Source organism: Sceloporus occidentalis, unplaced genomic scaffold (genome assembly GCF_023333645.1).
Source record: "Sceloporus occidentalis isolate IW3139 unplaced genomic scaffold, rSceOcc1.0.p SCAF_4, whole genome shotgun sequence".
In the NCBI taxonomy this organism is placed as follows: Eukaryota; Metazoa; Chordata; class Lepidosauria; order Squamata; family Phrynosomatidae; genus Sceloporus; species Sceloporus occidentalis.
Genome location: NW_028316984.1, coordinates 107,078,984 through 107,098,990, shown reverse-complemented (window position 1 = coordinate 107,098,990; position 20,007 = coordinate 107,078,984). Strand labels below are relative to the sequence as shown.

Here is a 20,007-nt window from a genome sequence, read left to right as displayed (position 1 = left end):
TCACAATGTAAAGCACAACGTAAAACATCAACCTTGAGTTACCATTAACTTGAGAACATCCAAATCACAGGAAGTCACAGATTTAGATTTTCAAAAATGAGCACTCTCAGGTGTCACAGCAATGAGTCAATGTTTGATTTATGATTAAGAACTTTAAAAGACCAACCAAATGGGAACAAATTCACACTGCTTTGTACATGATACCTTTGCTGACAAAGTTACATGTAAAGAGATAATTTGTACATGATACTTTTGCTGATGAAGTTATATATAAAGAGATAACAACAACAATAACTCCACAAAAACCCAGCTGCACTTTCATAATTACCTCATCTTCAATATCAATGAATGAGCCCATGTCTAGCTCTTCAGGAAATGTCATACGATCATTCAGTTTTATCCTGTGCATGGTGGTATAATCAAAGTCAAATCTCTTTAGCTGCAAGGTTAGCAGATATGGAAAGTGTAAGAATCGCAAGCCCTGGAAAACACAAAAACAAACCCGTAGGCAATGATTAATTTCATTTTGGTGCTATAGGTTCAGTCTTTTCATAGTGGACTCAAAAGTTTATTTACCTTTCTGGCATCACATTTCTTCTTACACCGTTCACAGAAATACTGATTAGGGCCATCAAGGATCTCAGGCTGAATGAAAGCATGTAGTGCTTCCTCCTAATTAGATAAAAAAGAGATTTTAACTACTGACAAAATACAGATTATATGTACAATCTGGAACAGCGCAGCTTGAAACCAAAGATTCTTGAATTCTATAAACTGAAGAAAATACTAAAAAATGAGCAGAGAATGAAAAGCAGGGGGGAAAGTATAACTTTTTTGGCTTTTGCCTTAGGTAAGCAGCTAAATCATGATCAATAACACATTGGATTTTACTATTTGGTTGATGGTTCCATCAGGATTAGATTTTGTGAACGACCTCAAGAAAAATCAGTCTGTTATCTTGCACATCACATTAAGTCAGAGGGTACAGTCAGTCACAAAAGTAAATCAGTTTCACATCCTTACCCTGTTGATGAGAAATGGCTTTGTTCCTTCAGGATCAAATGCAACATTAGAGATAGGGTATGATTTAAAATATACATTACTACTCTATTGTCTCTGACAGGTATTGCCATAGCGATCTGACAGTTTTGTTTTCAGCTTTGCACATGGTCCATTGTGTGCACGTAAGTCATAATGAATTCAACATGCACATGTCAATGTACAAAATGCCAAAAGCATAGCTGTAGGTGTTACTTAATACTTTTCTTTTTTCCTTTTGTTGTTGTTGAAAACACATATATTTCATGTAAGAAAATGTGTATGCCCTGTCTGATACGAAAAACACATTAATTTTGCTGGCATGACCACTGGACTTCTGCACTGTTCTGTGCTTATCTCTTCTCAGTTAGGCTTTACTGAGGGCTCCCAGTTCTGTCCTTTGTCTACGTCAGGAGCAATTACAACTCAATCTTTCCTTAAGAAGTAATGTTACGGAATGAGTCACCTAAAGAAGAGAATAACAAAAAAACTAGTCATAGCTTGGCTTGCTTCTCTTCAGCTAGAAGCCAAATCAGATTGGTGAGTCATACAAAAGCGTAAGGGGTAGAATTCTGTGATGACAGAGAATTCTTACTTCTACACATTATATATGTAAATCCTTTTTTGTTCAAGTGAAAGTTTGGAATTCAGAAAAAGACTGCCTCAGCTTTCACTAATTAAGCTATAGTAAGAACATGCTATAATTGTACTTTGCCATTCAAACAATGCACTCTTCTGCGCTTTGCCTTGAGAGAAAGGGTTTCTGCTCTGAAATTAATTGACTAATTAAGAGTTTGAGCTTTCCCATTCCTGAACTGGATCACACATGGTTTAACATTTGATCAAAAATGGGTGATGTGAGCAAGACAAGAGGACAGCTATTTCCAGCAAACTTAAATGCATAGTTATTGCATATTTGTTATGCACCCAGTTCTTCATAAAGTACTCTTTAAGCTTGAGGACTATAACTATCACTGATCATCAGTACCCTCTTCTTAAGTAACATCCATGAGCAGGTGATGGCTGTGCAACCTTGGGCACTCTGTGTGTAGCTGACTGATACTTCTTTCAACATCCAGGCAGATAACCTTTGCAAAGAGAGGGAGAGGGAAGTGTGACTCTGCTGGATCTCCTTGACCTCTCATTGGCATTGATTACTCTCTTGGTAAGCTTTGCAAGTTAAGAGATGGAGGTGCAGAGTTGCAGTGGTTTTCTTAGCTTCAGTAGTGCTTCCTAAAGATTGTAATTAGCATCACTACTCTGTCCTAAAGCACCCATAAAGTTCTATTTTATCTGCTGTATTTTTCAATACATATAAGAAGGCTATTTGAAATTAATAGCATTACTAATGGCGATGGTATCGAGAAATATTTCAGTTTCAACCTCTGAGCCACTCACAGTGGTGAACTGAAGACTCAGATCTTCAGAGGGATAGATGAGGGTTAAAAAAACATAAGGGTTCAATCTCAAAAGTCAAGGTAAATGGTTCTTAGGGTGATTAGGTACAGGCCACTTTGTATGGTACCACATTTCCTCCAATGGATCATGTAGTCAGTCTGCAGGCACTCCTAGATCTAGCTTTGTCACTAAATGCTCAAGTAACTTTCAAGACTTGGAGTACCTTTTATCACTTTATGCACTTAAACTAATGAGACATCTGGATAGGGACAGGTTTGCCACTGCTGTCTAGATTCTGGAACCTTCCACTTCCTGTTCTTTAAAATAGCTGAAAAAATCTTGTTCACTAGTATAGGTATCTTGTTTTGGAATTATATAAGATCGTCATATATAGCTATCTGGCTTTTACTCCCCTCAAAATGATTTTGTTTTTGAATACACTTATGACTTGAAGTTAAAAAGGAGCTTTAAAAAGTTTCAGAATACAGATCATTTCCACAAAAGAGGACCAGTACTGCAGTGTAGGAATATGCCAAACAGATTCTTCCTGCAACACAGTAGCAAAGTCTTTTCATGACAACCTCCTACTCTTCTTGCCTGCTTCAGATTCTTTTCACTTTCTGTGGTATGTTAAACTAATGAATGTCTTGAAATATACAAATACAAGAAAGAAACTGACATGTAAAAAGATAGAAGCAGCTTGTCTCAAGGGCAAACCTTCTGTTTTCAGTTGTCCATGAAGATTATAAAAATGATATAGGAGAAAGGGGAAAAACTGCCTATAAAGGATTACTCAGGCCCTGTACAGATGGGCCAAAAAGCACGTACTCAGTATGTGCTAGGGTTGCCTGGGAGCGTCCTTTTCAGATGCTCCCTAATCCTAGTACGTACTTAGTATGTCAAAATGGCAGCGCCCTGTCTATTTGGGCGCCGCCATTTTGACGTAACAGCCGCGTCGCGTCCAAACAGCACGGCGTGGCCATTACATACTGGTGCCACTGAAGAGCCTTTACGCACAGCCTTTACACGTATCGCTGGCGCGGGGAAAGGGGCAGGTGCAGGCCACCCCAGAGGGGCAGTCTGTATCCCGCCTCAGAAAATGAGGCTGGCTAGAGAGATTCATTAATAAAAAATACTTAATGTCTTGGGTTCCCCTCCTAAGGTCTTTCTCTGTCCTGTATAGTAGTTCTGCAAGGAGTATTAAAAAGCATTGCATACTTTTCAGTTTTCCCAGGAATTTCCATTATTTTCTAGAAAAGTACATACCACATTACTAAATTTCCAGAAATTGTATATTCCTAGATCACATATTACAGTTAATACAGAATGCATCTCACAGAATATTACCTGAGATTGGCAATCAAGAAGACATTTTGCTGAGATTGAAAGAAAATCACTAGTTTCCAGTCTATTCCAGTTAAAGATCATAGTGTTTATCTCCAAAACTACACCAAGGCTGATCCTCAAGTATCCGCATAAAGTTTGCCCCTATGCATCCTTGGCCTACATAAATACTTTCCTCTTGAAGTGCCCCCTTCATCTAAGTGAGACAATGCTATAATTTTGGCACCAGGCAAATAACTTTTCTACTTCCCATAGTCTCTTAAAATGTGTTTTAAAAGTTTTGCACCTTTGAATGACTATGCTACTTTTAATGGCTTTTTATATTTTGACTGCAATTTTGTATTGCTATTTTGATCATTCTGGCTTAAGATTCTATTGTACCCTTTTGTCAGCAAACTGCCTGTGTAATGGACCACCCCACCTCCTGATCAGAACTGCCAGGTGCAAGAAGCATGAAAGGATGAGGGATATCCACTGCATGTGTGGAAGCCTGTTCACAAGACAAGGGATTTAAGTATTCACTTGTATACCATACCAAAAATGAATGCTGAATGATGGTACAGGAATTTGTTAATAAAATACTGAACTATACTGCCTTTGAAATGAGACTTGAATTACTATCTCATAAAACATTAAAATGCAACTGTGACATGTTTGGGGCATATCAAGGCTCTAGCAATATTCTGAACAAAAAATTAAGATTTCCATTTAGTTCTAAGTGCACTATCCCATTTCTTTCTTCTTCACAACAGTATTTTCAATCATGTAAAAGCTGATGTAGTAATATGCAAAATTATGTGACAAATTTAATGGAGGTTAAAATTACTTGGAACTTTTATATAAAGATTTTTTTTAAAAAATCCAACTATAGCACTTGACCAATTAACTTGAAAACTAACAGGAGAAGGGGTTCCATGAACTCATAAACCACCTTCATAGATACACTTTGCTATTTTATTTTATGACTAATTTGAAAGGCAGATAAGGTAATTTTTTTTAAAAAAAAAAAGGTTCTAAAAGTCCATTTCTCTCAAGGTCAAAAGTTGTTCCTTGATGTCTAAATAAATAACAGGGGGCTTAGTTGGGCAGTTGACTCACCAATTGCAAAATGACTGGTACACAGCTTATAAGATTACTATCTAAAGCATGTTGTTTGATGCATCCCACTTGGGAAGGAGATCAAGGATATGGGAAGGTCTTCAAAAAGCCTCCAATTCATCCCTTCTCCTTCCATTTCTGAGAGCTCAGAGAAGCACTAAGAACAAACAGAACAAAAGTTTTACAGTCCTGGCTTTTCCACATGAAGAAAAATTCTGTCACTGACAAAAGAGATGAAATTCTTTACAAAAAGACTGTGCACAAGACCACAATGGCTCACCAAGATGTGGGAGAAAGTTCAGACAGACTACACAGTGAAATGAAGTATCACACTTCTCTATTTCACTTTTCCATTGCCCTTTTTTAAAAAAATCAAGAAAATGTCTGAATATTTTGGCTAAATACTTTAAGAGTCTAAATCAGCCCTGTATTAATTTAAAAGCAACATTTACATCAGAAGGGCATTTACAGAAAAATGTTACATGGATGACAGTTTCTCCAGTTTGACTCCATTGTATATGCAAGAACAATCCGAAGCAAGCATGCACACTTCCAAAACAAACTGTAGTTTTAGACAAATATGATCAGGGTGTCTTTCCAGGAAACAGCCAGAAATGTTATAAAGTCTATACCCAAAAATTCCTAAAGTATATTTTCTACAAATTTCTCACCATTATGTTGAAACCATGCAACATAAAATGTTACATCTCTTTCACTAATAAATAAATGGCATGGGAATGATTGACAAAAGTGATCATGTAAAATTTATATAGACTATGTGTGATGTGCAAGTCAACAAGGAACCAATCTATTCTACATATAACAAAAAGAAGTGATATTCCTATGGACCTTTAAAAACTAAATGAAAAATCATGAATGGTAATGTATTATTTAATGACTTTATTGCTTACCAAGGAAGAAATGATGGTTAAAATAATTAATATAATGACATTTTGATAGCTCAGGTTTTTTTAAAACAAAAAACTCATTTATTTGACCTTCAAGTTTTTAAATTGAATTTAATTAAATGTTTTCATTTTGCCTGTTTATTTTCTCTATAATTTGTATAATGTTGCTTCTGTCTTCTAAAGATTTATATTCATTTGTACTAGTATTTTCCAGTAGAATGAATACTATTTCCCACTAAAACATTTCATAATATTAATATTTCATTCTAGGTATTTACTTTCTAATATCATTGTTCACAAGAAGGGGATGAATCCAGACCAGCAATAAAAGTACCAATAAATACTTGCAGCCAAATTCACTTTCTCACTGAAAATCAATGGTACTAAGCCTAATTAATTTGAATGAAGCCTTCTACCTTTTTACCTGGTAATAAGGACCATTATATTCAACAGGGTTGACTTGTAAGAAAATATATCTAGAACTGTCTCATTAGCCTGACCCTAACCTAGTGACTTTCCACAAATTATCATTACTGATAGTATCAACATACAGAAGACTACGAACAGTTGTTTAGGACAGTTGCTTCCATTGAACTGTACAGTAATAAAGATATTTTTACAGAAGCATGGAGACATTTTGAATAACACTATCTGATTACAACAGCAAAACAAAATGTCTTCAGAGATACGTTATCATAGATTTATAATAAAGGAAATTATCAGACAGGGGGGAAAGCCAGGAATAAAAGGCATACCCACAGCATAATTGCACAACCACACTGAAGATTTTCAGACACATCACGCTCATCCAGGACTTATCCCGTGAAAATCCAGGAACACTCCAGCAACAAACTATTCACAGGGAAGTCCCGTGGTTTGTTGCTGGAGCATTCCTGGATCTTCATGGGATAAGTTCTGGATGAGCACGACGTCATCTGAAAATCTTCAGCACGGTCATGCGATTATGCCAAGAGTATATCTTTTATTCCTGGCTCCCCCACCCCGAACTGATAATCTCCACAGCATCTACAAGCTACTGCAGTTTTGCCATTTAAAAGTAACATCACATTCTGACTTTTACTATGGGGTGAGGTAACTTTAAGTAAATGTTCCCATCACATTGAAAGGGGGATGGCATCATATCTAAGTTGTTATAAATATTAATTACCTTCAGAAACATCTGTACAACATTAGACAAAGGTAGAATGGAAGAAATACACAAGGCTGGTACAAGAAGCTGAGCCTAAAGTACTTAACCAGTTTATTTGTGCAGCCCTGCACTGAAACAGATCTTAATTTATGTCTTCCCACATTTGAAGTCAGTCTCATTTTATACTGGAAGATGTGATTACAATATATTAGAAGGGTGTTAAGATTCAAGCACAGAGTTTTTGTAACTCAGGCCCGTTACAGATGGGCTCTTCCGGCGCCCCCGTTACGTGCTAGGGGTTGGCCGAGGACCTAGTGTCCACACCGGCCTCACCCCTAGCACGTGACGAGGGCGTAAAGATGGCGGCACCCTATACACACGGGCGCCGCCATCTTTACGTGCTGGATACATAGCATCTGCACGCCGCGAGTGCGCGAGTAGCGCCTCGCGGCGTCTCATCCGGGGCGGAAGAAGAAGCACCATTTCAGCGCTTCTTCTTTGCTGCGTCCAGGAACTGTGCGGTTTGGATGCTGCGGTTCTCAGACGCAGCAACCAGCAGCAGCGCGTGACTGCCCCTTCTGGGCGGTCTGTAATGCGCCATAGATACTAAGTAATGTACAGCCTGCAGTTTGGATATAAACCATCTCTCCTAAAATAGTTGACATACACTGAACTTTATTTTTTTTTAATGTAAGCAGCAACATACTATCTAGTTCACACTGAGGCAGACACAGCCAACTTACAACAGCAGGACTCCAACTGTAGTCCCAACTACAGTAGACCTATTAAAACAATGGGATTACATAATGGTTGATTTAACATTCAGTGACTGATTCAGTGAGTACTTTAGCTGGCACTAACAATTAGGCCATTTTTTTTTCTTGGCAAAAGAGGCATTGTGACAAACATCCTCCTTGAGATTTTCTTCAGGATTTATATTTGTAAATACATCTTGATTAATCATTAGTTAACCAAATGAGGTATTATGTATTTTCTTTAAAAGTACAAATAATTTTTTAAAATGGCTCTTTTACCTGGCCTTGAATGGAATACAAAGACATAATTTCAATCACAAATGAGATTATAGCTATACAGTTGTTGCTCTATATCCACAGATTCCTTATCCATGAATTCAACCACCCACATCTTAAAAATATATATATTATATAAATTACAAAAAGCAAATCTTGATTTTTCCATTTTAGAGAAGGGACACCATTTTACCATGCCATTGTGTATAATGGGACTTGAACATCCACAGATTTTGGTATCCATGGGAATTCCTGGAACAAAATCTCAGCAGATACCAAGAGCCCACTATAATCTCTGAGTTGAAGAATAAGCAGCAAGGTAATGGATGTCTTAGACCTATACATTTTATTTTAAAATTCCCATTTAAATTTTATTACAAGTACAAACTGTTCATAGACCAGAATTGCCAACAGTGACAAAACTGGCTTTTTTGGTAAGTTAGGCAATGACATATTGTTAATATCCATTCTGTAATGTTTTGAAGAAATGGGAAATCACTTACCTCTAACTGGAGGCCTCTGAAGGTAGTATCCTCCTTAGATTCCCTATTTTGGGTAGTGTCGCCTGTGGCAAGCCCCCTGAGGAACTGACTAGCAAGATCAAAAGAAGTTTCACAATCCCTTCCATAAGCCCTATTAGCGCATGTATTGTTCTCATTATATCCTTGGTATGATCTCAAGGCCAAATACCTATTCTTATCAATCAAGGATCAATGGAGGATATTACCTTTAGAGAATTTTATTTAGAAACAGGCGATTTGCCCCTTCTCCAAAAGCAAGTATCCTCCATAGTTCCCAACTGTTGAAAGCTAACATCTAAAACATTATGTACCACAAGAGAATCAATTTTGCAATCCAATGTGGGGAAAAGTATAAGCTCAGACAAATGGAGCATCAACAGTTTCCACCATAACAATATTACGAATAATGTCGTATATCATAAATGTGATTCTGTTTACATATTCATAATAGAAACAGATAATACCTACACAGGATATGGAGTTTGATATTTGTGCAACCTTCCTGTAAAGATATGTATTTACACATCCTGTGATATTTAATTAAACTGCTCCTTTGTCCTATCTAAAAGCAAGAGTTTTCTTAACAATAGATTATTACACTTTTTAAAAATGCAGTTACATCAAAGAATTCAATTCCTATCTCTCATTATCCAAAAAGATCCATTAAAAATACAGGGTGGTTCAAAAAGAATGGTGCAAAGAAAGTACAACTTTAATGGTGTGCTGAATGCTACTCAAAATATGGAAGCAGTTCTATTTACTGAGAAATGTACTCTTTATATGCCTACAAATTATCATTTTCTAAACTGCATGCACCTGAATTGTACATTAAAGTGGTTTAAGCTACATAGTTCCCAACTGATATGAACTAGAGTGGTCAAAAAGTAGCTCGTTGTCCATAGCCCAATGACCAGTTTACTACATAATTCCTGCATGCTGTTGTATTCTTGCACAATGTGAGCCTTGCTCTATTCCTATAAGTCACTTAAGTCAGAGGCAAACATATACACTTAGGCTCACTTCTGTTTTAACTGTGAAGAAATGATGTGAAGTATATGTTCATGCTTTCTACATTCAGATAACCATGCCTATTCTATATTTGTTTTTTTAAAATGCAAGCAACTTTTTTTCTTTTTACAAAAAGAAGCATAACACAAACACTCTGTTTCTTGTTTGCAAAAAAGCAATAAACCAGAATTTAAACTTTTGACACTGATGTGCGGGGGATGTGGGGGTGAAAACAAGAATCCATATCAGAAGAAATGTTAAATCTTTGTAGGATGTTGTAAAGAGTCTTAAGATATTTTAATCACGTATGGTCCAAAGGGATAATAAAAAGCTAGATCCATTGGTACAGTTAAAATCCAAATCAAATGAATATACAGAACTAACATGTTCATTGATCTTATCACACTTAACATTTAAGTCTGAATGCTACTGTGTTGTACGGTAGGATTCTGTAAATATATATTTTCTGAGACTTGAATCCTCCTGATCCCCACATAATTTCATATTAGAATTAGAATTCCTAATTGTTATTGTTCTACAATAGCTATCACTAGCTTCAAGATAATTAATCTGAAAAGCAAGGCCCAAACAAACATACCTCATTTTTTAAAAAATGCCCTTCTAACAAAGAGGGAGAAATTCTGTTCCTAACACAAGACATTGGACCCATACAGACAGGCCAAAATAAAGCTGCTTCGGGTCACTTTGGAGCTGTGCTATTTAAATGCTGCATGCGTCCTAAGAGGCCAAAAGCCACGCCAAAGCCATGCTTCAGTCCTAAGAACTGCAGCGTAGCTTTGGGGCAGCTTCTGGCCTCTTAGGATGCAGGCATCATTTAAACAGAATACCTCCAAAGTGACAGAAGCAGCTTTATTTTGGCCTGTCTGTATGGACCCATTGATGTGCTTTTCTTACAATATTAAACAATATTAAAACTTTAAATGTTCATGAAAATACCCATGAGAATACTAATGTAAAAGTAACACTACATTCATGAAGTAGTATGAAAAGAAACTTAACCGGTATACCATAATCACGAAATTCCTTGACTGAACTACCATCCCCTTAGACATGCACCAGTAGGACTCATCGAAGGGTTAAAAGCCTTCCAGAACTTGCTAGCTGGTTTACTGCACAAAGACGGACAACCCAAGATGGAGTATCTAGGATGATACTTGCCTTTCAAAAAAATGATATCACGGTTGCATTATGTATGTAATGTGTGCATAGATCTACTAGCAGTCAGTTTTAACAGTACACACCACGCTTGCAAAAGCCTGATTGGAGCCATAAGGTCGAATGACCAAAGGAATATCCAGGTATGTATCAATTCTCCAACTCTCATAGCCGCATTCCAGACATCTTACATAATCCTTCAGCTTGCCTTGATAAAGCTGATTTATGAGATCAGCCTGCAAATGAGAAAGAATGTTAATATTCAACATAGCTTAAAGAATATAATGTTTTACATATTTTGCTTTATCCAAGATCCTTTCCCATAGCCTTTAAATATAGCTAACTTAATCTCTTTCAATTGTGCAAGTAACACTTATAGGGATAAGTCAGTAGTTCAAAATATATGAATTTTGATAATCACTTTTGGTTCATCCTTACATTACTTTTATGCAAAGACTGGAACATACTCTACTGTAGATCCATTATGATTTCCATTCCAGACTCATGAAGACTATTGCCATTCTATGCCAATTTTGCACGTGCTCATCATAAGTCTTTCCTCTTTCCCCACGAAGGGCATTTTCAATAAAATCTGCCCCAAACATTTTGATATAAATGATTCCCAGGTTCATCAATAACTCTAACTCATAGATTGTTTTTAAAAGGCCACAGACCACTAGACAGAAAGAGATGAGGATCAGATTCCCAACAATAGCAAATAAGGGAATGTTTGCTACAAAGTTTTAGCTGCAGACCTCCTTTTTCTCTGTCTGGGAGGGGGAGGATGTCTGTACCACCCTCATCCATGATCAATAACATCACTGGTAAATTATTTTTAATCATTTGCAGGAACTGTTCTTCTGTAGCCAGGAGGGTACACCCAGCGAAAAAGCTTCATAAGGCCCTTCTCAGTAGACTAAGGTGTAAAACACACTGCAGAAATAATCTAGTCTGAGAATGCTATAACTGACCTGACTCAGTGCTAGGGAATTCTGGGAACTGTAGTTTTGTGAGACATTTAGCCTTCTGTCAGAGAGCTCTGGTGTCACAATAAACTACAATTCCCAGCATTCTGTAGCACCAAGCCAGGGCATTTAAAGTGGTATTGAACTGAATTATTTCTGCAGTGTGTTTTGGACCTAAGAAGACTTGGATCATAGTTTAGGAAGAGAGAAATTGACTAATAGAGCCATATTACAATGACTATATTACCCTCTGGTGGCCAAGGTTAGTAATGCAACAAAGTTCATCTCAAAGCAAAAAGCACATGATTTTCTCATAGAAAAGCAGAGCTTGGAAGTACAATACTAACCCAGTACCTGCACTTTCACATCCAAAAAACATATGTTCTCTCTATGTATTTTTAGGTCCTCCAGTGCAATTCTAGAGAAGTGTTCTCTCTAGGTCCTCCAGCACAACTCTATGGCCAACTTTCTCTGAAAGTCATTCATTTCAGTAGGGTTCAGTATTAACAGCGGTTTCGTGTTTCCATGGTAAGTCTAGGAACATATCCACTGCAAATAGGGGGTTGTACTGTACTGTGTCACTTTTCGGGGCAGCAATGTTATTTTTGAAAATAACAACTGGTTGGTTGCATTGTACTGTAATTATTTTTAAGCATAAGAATACCCCCTACTTGGTATGGCTAATGTACTGTTTTGGAGATGCTGTTCTTGTTACTTTTGCTTTTAAATTAAAAACAATAACTAGAAGCAGCATTTTAGTAAAAGAATACTCCTTTAACAAGCAAAAAATTATTAAATATATTTAAAATAATTACTTTTTCAAAAATAAACTGCAAAGCTCTGCAAAGCAAAGCAGAAACGATATGCATGAGACCGGGGCCTTCTCTTCCCACAGTTTTTCTCTACTTCACTGGGGGATTGTATGTGGCATCCCCAAAAAGCCATGATGGCTCTAGCACCAGGATAACCTAACTCACTGGAAGGGTATACACTCTGTCTACAGCTGGAGTGGAAGCTTTGTGCTTGTGTTCAGGCACTATCAAGTGCTGAATTGTTGCTTTATTTTTAAAAACTGGCTGTTTGCTTTGATGCCAGGGCCACAGCCCACATGATGAAGGAGAGAGGCAAAGGCAAAAGATGGGACAGAGGGGCTTAGGAGAGGAGGTAAAGGAAAAAATGCTGAAAAGAAAAGTGGTCAAAGGTGCAAATGGTAAGGTGGAGAAGAGTAAGAGGAGGTTTTATATAGGAGAGAAGGAAGAGGAAACACTATCCTGGGTGAAAGCAGAGGGAACAAACAACAGGGCAGAATTCAGACACCAGTCTTAGTATCAACATTTGGGTTACACAATTCCTCCCTTTCAGTAGCATGACACAATCTATGCTCCCAGTCCTTCTTCACAGAAAATGGAGAACTACATTACAAAATTAGAGAAGTATAAATACACATTACATTGTTATCCACATTTCACTTTAGGGAGTGGTGGATCAGTTCAGGTCTCATCAGAATTTGCAAAACATCTAATTCTTTAAGTATTCCAATTAATCTTCTAGCTTCCTCTCTTTATTCCCAAGTGGCTGCCGAGAGATGCTGCTGCCCAGCAAATTCCTCTGCTGGTTCTGCATGTCTCACAATGGTCCACTCTCCACCAGCAGATCTATTGTTTTTCGCCAAACTGTTTGAGCAAGGCCACCCTGCTGGGTGCCCTAGTTCCTTGGGACCCATTTGATGTGTGAGGACTGTGTCTAACCCTGAAAAACTGCTCAGATAGAATTATGGAACTGGAGCTCCCCTTTGATCTGTGGCCTGTTACAGACAGCCAAAATAAAGCTGCTTCGAGTCACAGTGGAGGTATGGTGTTTCAATGATGCATGCGTCCTAAGAGTCCAGAAGCCACACCAAAGCCACGCTCCAGTCCTTAGGGCTGGAGCGTGGCTTTGGTGCAACTTCTGGACTCTTAGGACGCATGCATCATTGAAACACCATACCTCCACTGTGACTCGAAGCAGCTTTATTTTGGCTGTCTGTAACAGGCCTGTGTTTGCCCACCTCCAACCCAAACTGGAAGTCCTAAGTATTCCTACTATTAACAAAGTGTGATATAGATTTCTCCAGTCCCACTTTACCTTTTAAACCTAGCTCTAATAAACATTCCCTATCGTTCTACTATTATTTCTAGTATGCGCATTACTGGGCACTTCTCTAAATTCTATTAATACGAGAATAAATATAAAGAATTATACCTGCTCTGTTTGTTTCCATTTTTGTTCCAAAGCATCAAACATGACTCTACAGAGTTCTTGTACATCATGTTGCTGCCATGCTGTTATAGAATAAAATTGTTTCATTTAGTCAACAATACAATTACATGTTCTAACCTATTTTCCATTTTAGCATCAATAACTTAATTTTGAAAATAAAAAAAGTTAGAATTACAATAAGTGATAAAAAATAGTCATGCACTTTACTTCTGAATTCATTGTAACATCTGAACAGTAAGATCTTGGTATCCACGGGTGATTTCATAGAATCATAGAGTTGGAAGAGACCACAAGGGCCATCCAGTCCAACCCCCTGCCATGCAGGAATCTCAATCAAAGCATCCCTGACAGATGGCCATGCAGCATCTGTTTAAAAACCTCTAAGAAAGGAGATTCCACTACACTCCGAGGGAGTTTGTTCCACTGTCAAATAGCCCTTACTGTCAGGAAGTTCCTCCTAATGTTGAGGTGGAATCTCTTTTCCTGTAGCTTGCATCCATTGCTCCGGGTTCTAGTCTCTGGAGCAGCAGAAAACAGGTTAGCTCCCTCCTCAATATGACATCCCTTCAAGTATTTAAAGAGGGCTATCATATCACCCCTTAACCTTCTCTTCTCCAGGCTAAATATCCCCAGCCCCCTAAATCATTCTTCATAGGACATGGTTTCCAGACCCTTCACCATTTTAGTCGGCCTCCTTTGGACACGCTCCAGTTTCTCAACATCCTTTTTAAATTGTGGTGCCCAGAACTGGACACAATATTCCAGGTGGGGCCTGACCAGAGCAGAAAAGAGCGGAACTATTACTTCCCTTGATCTAGACACTATACTTCTATTGATGCAGCCCAAAATCACATTGGCCTTGTTAGCTGTTGCATCACACTGTTGACTCATTTGTGGTCTACTTGGACTCCCAGATCCCTTTCACACGTAGTCTTGTTCAGCCAGGTGTCACCCATACTATATCTATGCATTTCATTTTTCCGCCCTAAGTGCAGTACCTTACATTTCTCTGTGTTGAAATTCATTTTGTTAGCTTTGGCCCAGCTTTCTAATCTATTCAGGTCATTTTGAATTTTGATCCTGTCCTCAGGGGTATAGCGATTCCTCCTAATTTGGTGTCATGGAGCCCTGGTGGCGCAGTGGTTAAATGCCTGTACTGCAGCCATTCACTCAAAGCCACAAGGTTGCAAGTTCAAGACCAGCAAAAGGGCCCAAGCTCGACTCAGGCTTGCATCCTTCCGAGGTCGCTAAAATGAGTACCCAGACTGTTGGGGGCAAATTAGCTTACTTGCTAATTAGCTTACTTGCTGTTCACCGCTATGATCTTTGGAATAGCGGTATATAAATAAAACAAATTATTATTATTATTATTATTATTATCTGCAAATTTGATAAGTATACTCCCTATTCTGTCATCCAAATCATTGATAAAGATGTTGAATAGCACTGGGCCCAGGACAGAACTCTGTGGACCCCACTGGTCACTTCTCTCCAAGATGAAAAGGAGCCATTGTTGAACACCCTTTGGGTTCGGCCAGTCAACCGATTACAAATCCATGTAACACAGTTACGTTGTCTAGCCCACATTTCACTAGCTTGTTTGCAAGAATGTCATGGGGAACCTGTTAAAAGCCTTACTGAAATCAAGATATACTATATCAACAGCATTCCTTCATCTAACAAGCTGGTAATTTTATCAAAAAAAGAGATTACATTTGTCTGGCATGACTTCTTTCTCTGAAACCTGTGTTGACTTTTTGTAATTATGGCATTGCTTTCCAGATGTTCTGTTTAATGATCTGCTCTAGAATCGTTCCTGGTATAGATGTCAGACTAACTGGACGATAATTGTTGGGATCCTCTCCCCCCGCCCTTTTTTAAAGATGGGGACAACGTTTGCCCTCTTCCAGTCTGCTGGGACGTCTCCTGTTCTCCAGGAGTTCTCAAAGATTATTACCAATGGCTCCAAAATTACATTTGCCAGTTCCTTTAATACCAGTTCCTTTAATGTAGTTCATCTGGTCCTAGAGATTTATATTAATTTAGATTAACCAGATATTCCTGTACTATCTCTTTACTTATTCTGTGCTGAAATTCCCCTAGTCTGTCCTCTGCGCCATTATCCTCAGGTTGAGCACCCATTTCCTTTTCTGAGAAGACTGAGGCAAAGAAGGTGTTGAGTAATTCTGCCTTTTCTCTGTCCTCTGTTAGCATTTTGCCATCTTCTCCGCACAGTGGCCCTACCATTTCCTTCTTCATTTTGCTGTGGACATACCCAAAAAAAGCCCTTTTTGTTCTTCTTAACCTGTCTAGCAAGCCTGAGTTCATTCTATGTTTTAGCTTTTCTGACTTTACCCCTACATGTGCTTGCTATTTGTTTGAATGTGTGTCTGACTGTGCCTGGCTTCTCCTTTCCATTGTATAACAAACTCCAGGAGAACATGGTCACTTCCAACTAAGGATCCCACCACTTGCACTCCATTAACTAGGTCATCCCTGTTGGTTAGGATCAGATCCAAAATAGCTGATCCCCTTGTTGCCTCTTCCACCTTTTGGACAATGAAATTGTCTCCGAGGCAAGTGAGAAATTTGCTAGACCTTGAGGATTTGGCTGAGTTTGAATTCCAGCAGATATCAGAATAGTTGAAGTCACCCATCACTACCACATCTCTCCTTTCTGAGTGTGTGGTCATATGTTCTAGAAAGACATCATCCAATTCCTCAGTCTGACTTGGAGGTCTGTAGTAGACACCCACAATAACATCCCTGTTGGTTTCCCTCCCCTTTAATTTCTATCCAGATGCTCTCCACCTAGCTTCCACGATTGATGTCCTGGATCTCTTCACTGGTATAAATGTCCCTGACATATAATGCTATTGCTCCTCCTTTCCTGTTTGGCCTGTTTCTCTTAAAAAGGTTATACTCCTCTATTTCTACATTCCAATCATGAGACTCATCCCACCAGGTTTCAATGATACCTATTATATCATATTTGCTTTGTTGTGCGAGGAGTTCAAGTTCATCTTGCTTATTTCCCATGCTCTGTACATTAGTATAGAGACAACTTAAACCATGGGTCCCCCCTGCTTGCTGTTTGTGCAAGGTTTTTTGCTTCCCACTTTTGGGTCCTTGCACTGTTTGTCTTGTTCTCTCTGTGACAGTTTGACTATTTTCTCCAGCCCTTTTGCCTTCCAGAATACTGTCTCCCTCCCCAACATAACTCAGTTTAAAGCCCTCATGATCAAATTTTTGAGACTATTGGCAAAAACATTTTTGCCAACTGGCGTGAGCTGCAACCCATCCCTTGCCAGAAGTCCCTCCTCAGACCATGATCCAAAAATCCAAATCATTCTTTACGAAACCTTCTACAGTGCCAGTTATTTACATTCACTATTTTCCTCTCCCTTCCTGGACCATGCCCTTCAACTGGCAAAAGAGATGAGATGACAACCTGTGCATCCATCTCTTTCAGCTTCCTACCCAAAGCCTCATAATCTCTTATGATATTCTGAAGGTTGTGGCTTGCGGTATCATTGGTTCCCACATGATTTGTTTGTTCCAGGACACTGCCCCCCCCCCCCCCCCCCGCAGATACCAAAATCTGAAGGACCTCAAGTCCCATTGTACCGAATGGTGGCATTTATATGCGGCCATGCTGTTTTTGTTTTTTTTTTTTTGTTTGTTTGTTTTGTTTTTTTTTATTTATATACCGCTATTCCAAAGATCATAGCGGTGAACAGCAAGTAAGCTAATTAGCAAGTAAGCTAATTTGCCCCCAACAGTCTGGGTACTCATTTTAGCGACCTCGGAAGGATGCAAGCCTGAGTCGAGCTTGGGCCCTTTTGCTGGTCTTGAACTCGGAACCTTGTGGTTTCGAGTGAATGGCTGCAGTACAGGCATTTAACCACTGCGCCATCAGGGCTCCTTTGCTGCCATTAGGTACAACCACTGTCATCCCCAGTGGGAGCATGTGCATGTGTATGTATCGCCATTAAGGACAGTGAGACTTCACCTGAATGGGGCATATACAAATATTTTACAATATAACTTTAAAATTAGCATCCAAGTACCAGCCTTGACAATCAAGATTTTCTTTTCTTTCCTGGAAGTATCTGATTGGCCATTGTGGCCAGTAAACTACTGGGTTAGATGATCCAGGAGGGATTTTTGTATATTCTAAAAATTAAACAATTTAAAGCAGTACATAAGCTAGCAGAATGCTTCCACCTTACAGAGTTTCATCTATTTCTTGAGACAACTGAGCTACTTCTAATTATGGCTTGTTTGGGATTCTTTCTAGAGGACATAAATGTCCTTGTGCATGCACTAATTCAAGTACAACCTTTGTACAACAGCCATCCATCCACACAACTGCTCCACTGCCGCCTTACTTCCTCTTTCATGTATATGAGCAAACTTATAAAGTAATTTCAGTTAACTTACTCTTACATGTGAATGGAGAACTCTGGTTAATTAGCTTCCAAACAAGCTAGCATTCAGAAGCCAACATAAACTCATAGGTTCATGCCCTGGCTTATTTGAAATCAATTAGCTATCATTTTCTAGCTCAGATCAAAGCTTTGAACTGTGGCTTCTTTGTTTCTAAGCACATGCAAAAGAAGGAACAAAGCAGCAGTGGAAACCTCATGAATCATGTACATTGCTCATGCATATCCTGGTTGATTAAATGAAGATGTAATTATTTGAACAGAATCAATAATAGTTAATATCTAATTTTTCACCAAGCAGTTTAACCAAATATTTTGTTTTAATTACCCTCACTACTATCCCATCCAAAGCTTCTTGTAACATCTGTTGTTTCAATTGCTCTCTTTTTGCTGGTCTGTAATAAAACAAACAGCCTTTGAAGCTGGTAAGGGATGCTTGTCACTGGATCTTCTTCAGATTCCTCAAATTCCCATCTATTAACAAAATGAAGCATTTTAGTACCACCATGAATATAAAGCATTTAAATTATAACACACTGTTTAAAAAGAAATGCTCTTCAAACATACATTCATAGATGTTCTTTGGAACAGCAGGTTATATGGAAATATTAGTTCAAGGAACAGATATGTTTATTACAGTAGTAGGACGTCGTTTAAGAAAACGTACCAAATCACATTTGTACAGTTAGTGCTACCAACAAGCCTGCAGCCTGTTTCTATCCTCTAGAAGAAAATAATATGAAGTACTGCTTTAATACAGTAAACAAAAGCAGAAATTTGTAAAACATAAAACTATAAACTATTTATTGGTCAAGTCAGGTTGAACTCTTACATAAACTCTTGGGAACACTGATATAGTATGATTAAACATGGGCTAGTATTTACACCCAGAACCATACACTGAAGAAAAACTAATACAAATGTTTGTGTTCTGGATCCCTCATGCACCAACTATACTGTTGGAGGAAAAATATCATCAAGAGGAACATAAAGCAATTTGGTCTCCAATATAGAATGCAGTTCCTTTTGTAGAATCCTCTTAATTTTATTATCAAGGACAACACTCGAGAATTAACATATATTAGCTACAAATAATTTCTAGAACTTTATTCAGTGACGCACCACCTAAAGTGGATATTAGAAAAATGGCAAGAATATCATTATCGAATAGGATGGACAAAGGGTGCCTGTCAATTGCATTCAGCCCCACAGAGCCATTTCTGAGACCCCCAGCATTCTTAGAGGTCAAACAGTGGCCACTTCCTGCTGTAAAAATGTTCCTGCTAAAATGGCCAGGGGCCAAAAAAAGTGGGAAAATCCCCCTGACAGTATCTGGGAGAAAAAAAATATAAGTTTTTTGTTTTCTTTTTGTTGTTGTTGTTGTTTGTGAGTAGAGTACTGCAGGGGAGTACGGCCCTCCACGGTCTCCTTGGAGGCCTTGGCAGTCCCTAGCCATTGACTCTTGTTGCAGAATGTATGCTTATCAAAGTACATTCACCCATAACCCTGCGGAACAATGTGGCATTATGGTCCAGCCAGTAGTTTTGACCCATATTTCTGTGTACCCTAACCTATAGGTTCTTAACCTGTGGCCCAGAGCATGGCAGGGCTGCAATGCCTTGGTCTGAGAAGGCCTAAAGGCCTGTCACTCTAACTGTGCATG

General features: G+C 38.5%; 1 protein-coding gene across 3 annotated transcripts in view; it reads right to left on the bottom strand.

Annotated features, from left to right (window-relative positions):
- The window catches only part of USP47 (ubiquitin specific peptidase 47), an 83,129-nt gene that overhangs the window by 30,783 nt on the left and 32,339 nt on the right, over positions 1–20,007 (bottom strand). For all 3 annotated transcript variants that reach the window (XM_089521186.1, XM_089521187.1, XM_089521188.1), the window contains 5 exons: positions 18,673–18,818; positions 13,879–13,958; positions 10,759–10,908; positions 577–672; positions 329–481 (listed from right to left, as the gene is read on the bottom strand). In XM_089521186.1, the coding sequence (XP_089377312.1) occupies positions 329–481; positions 577–672; positions 10,759–10,908; positions 13,879–13,958; positions 18,673–18,818 (625 nt within the window). The remainder of the gene's footprint in view (positions 1–328; positions 482–576; positions 673–10,758; positions 10,909–13,878; positions 13,959–18,672; positions 18,819–20,007) is intronic.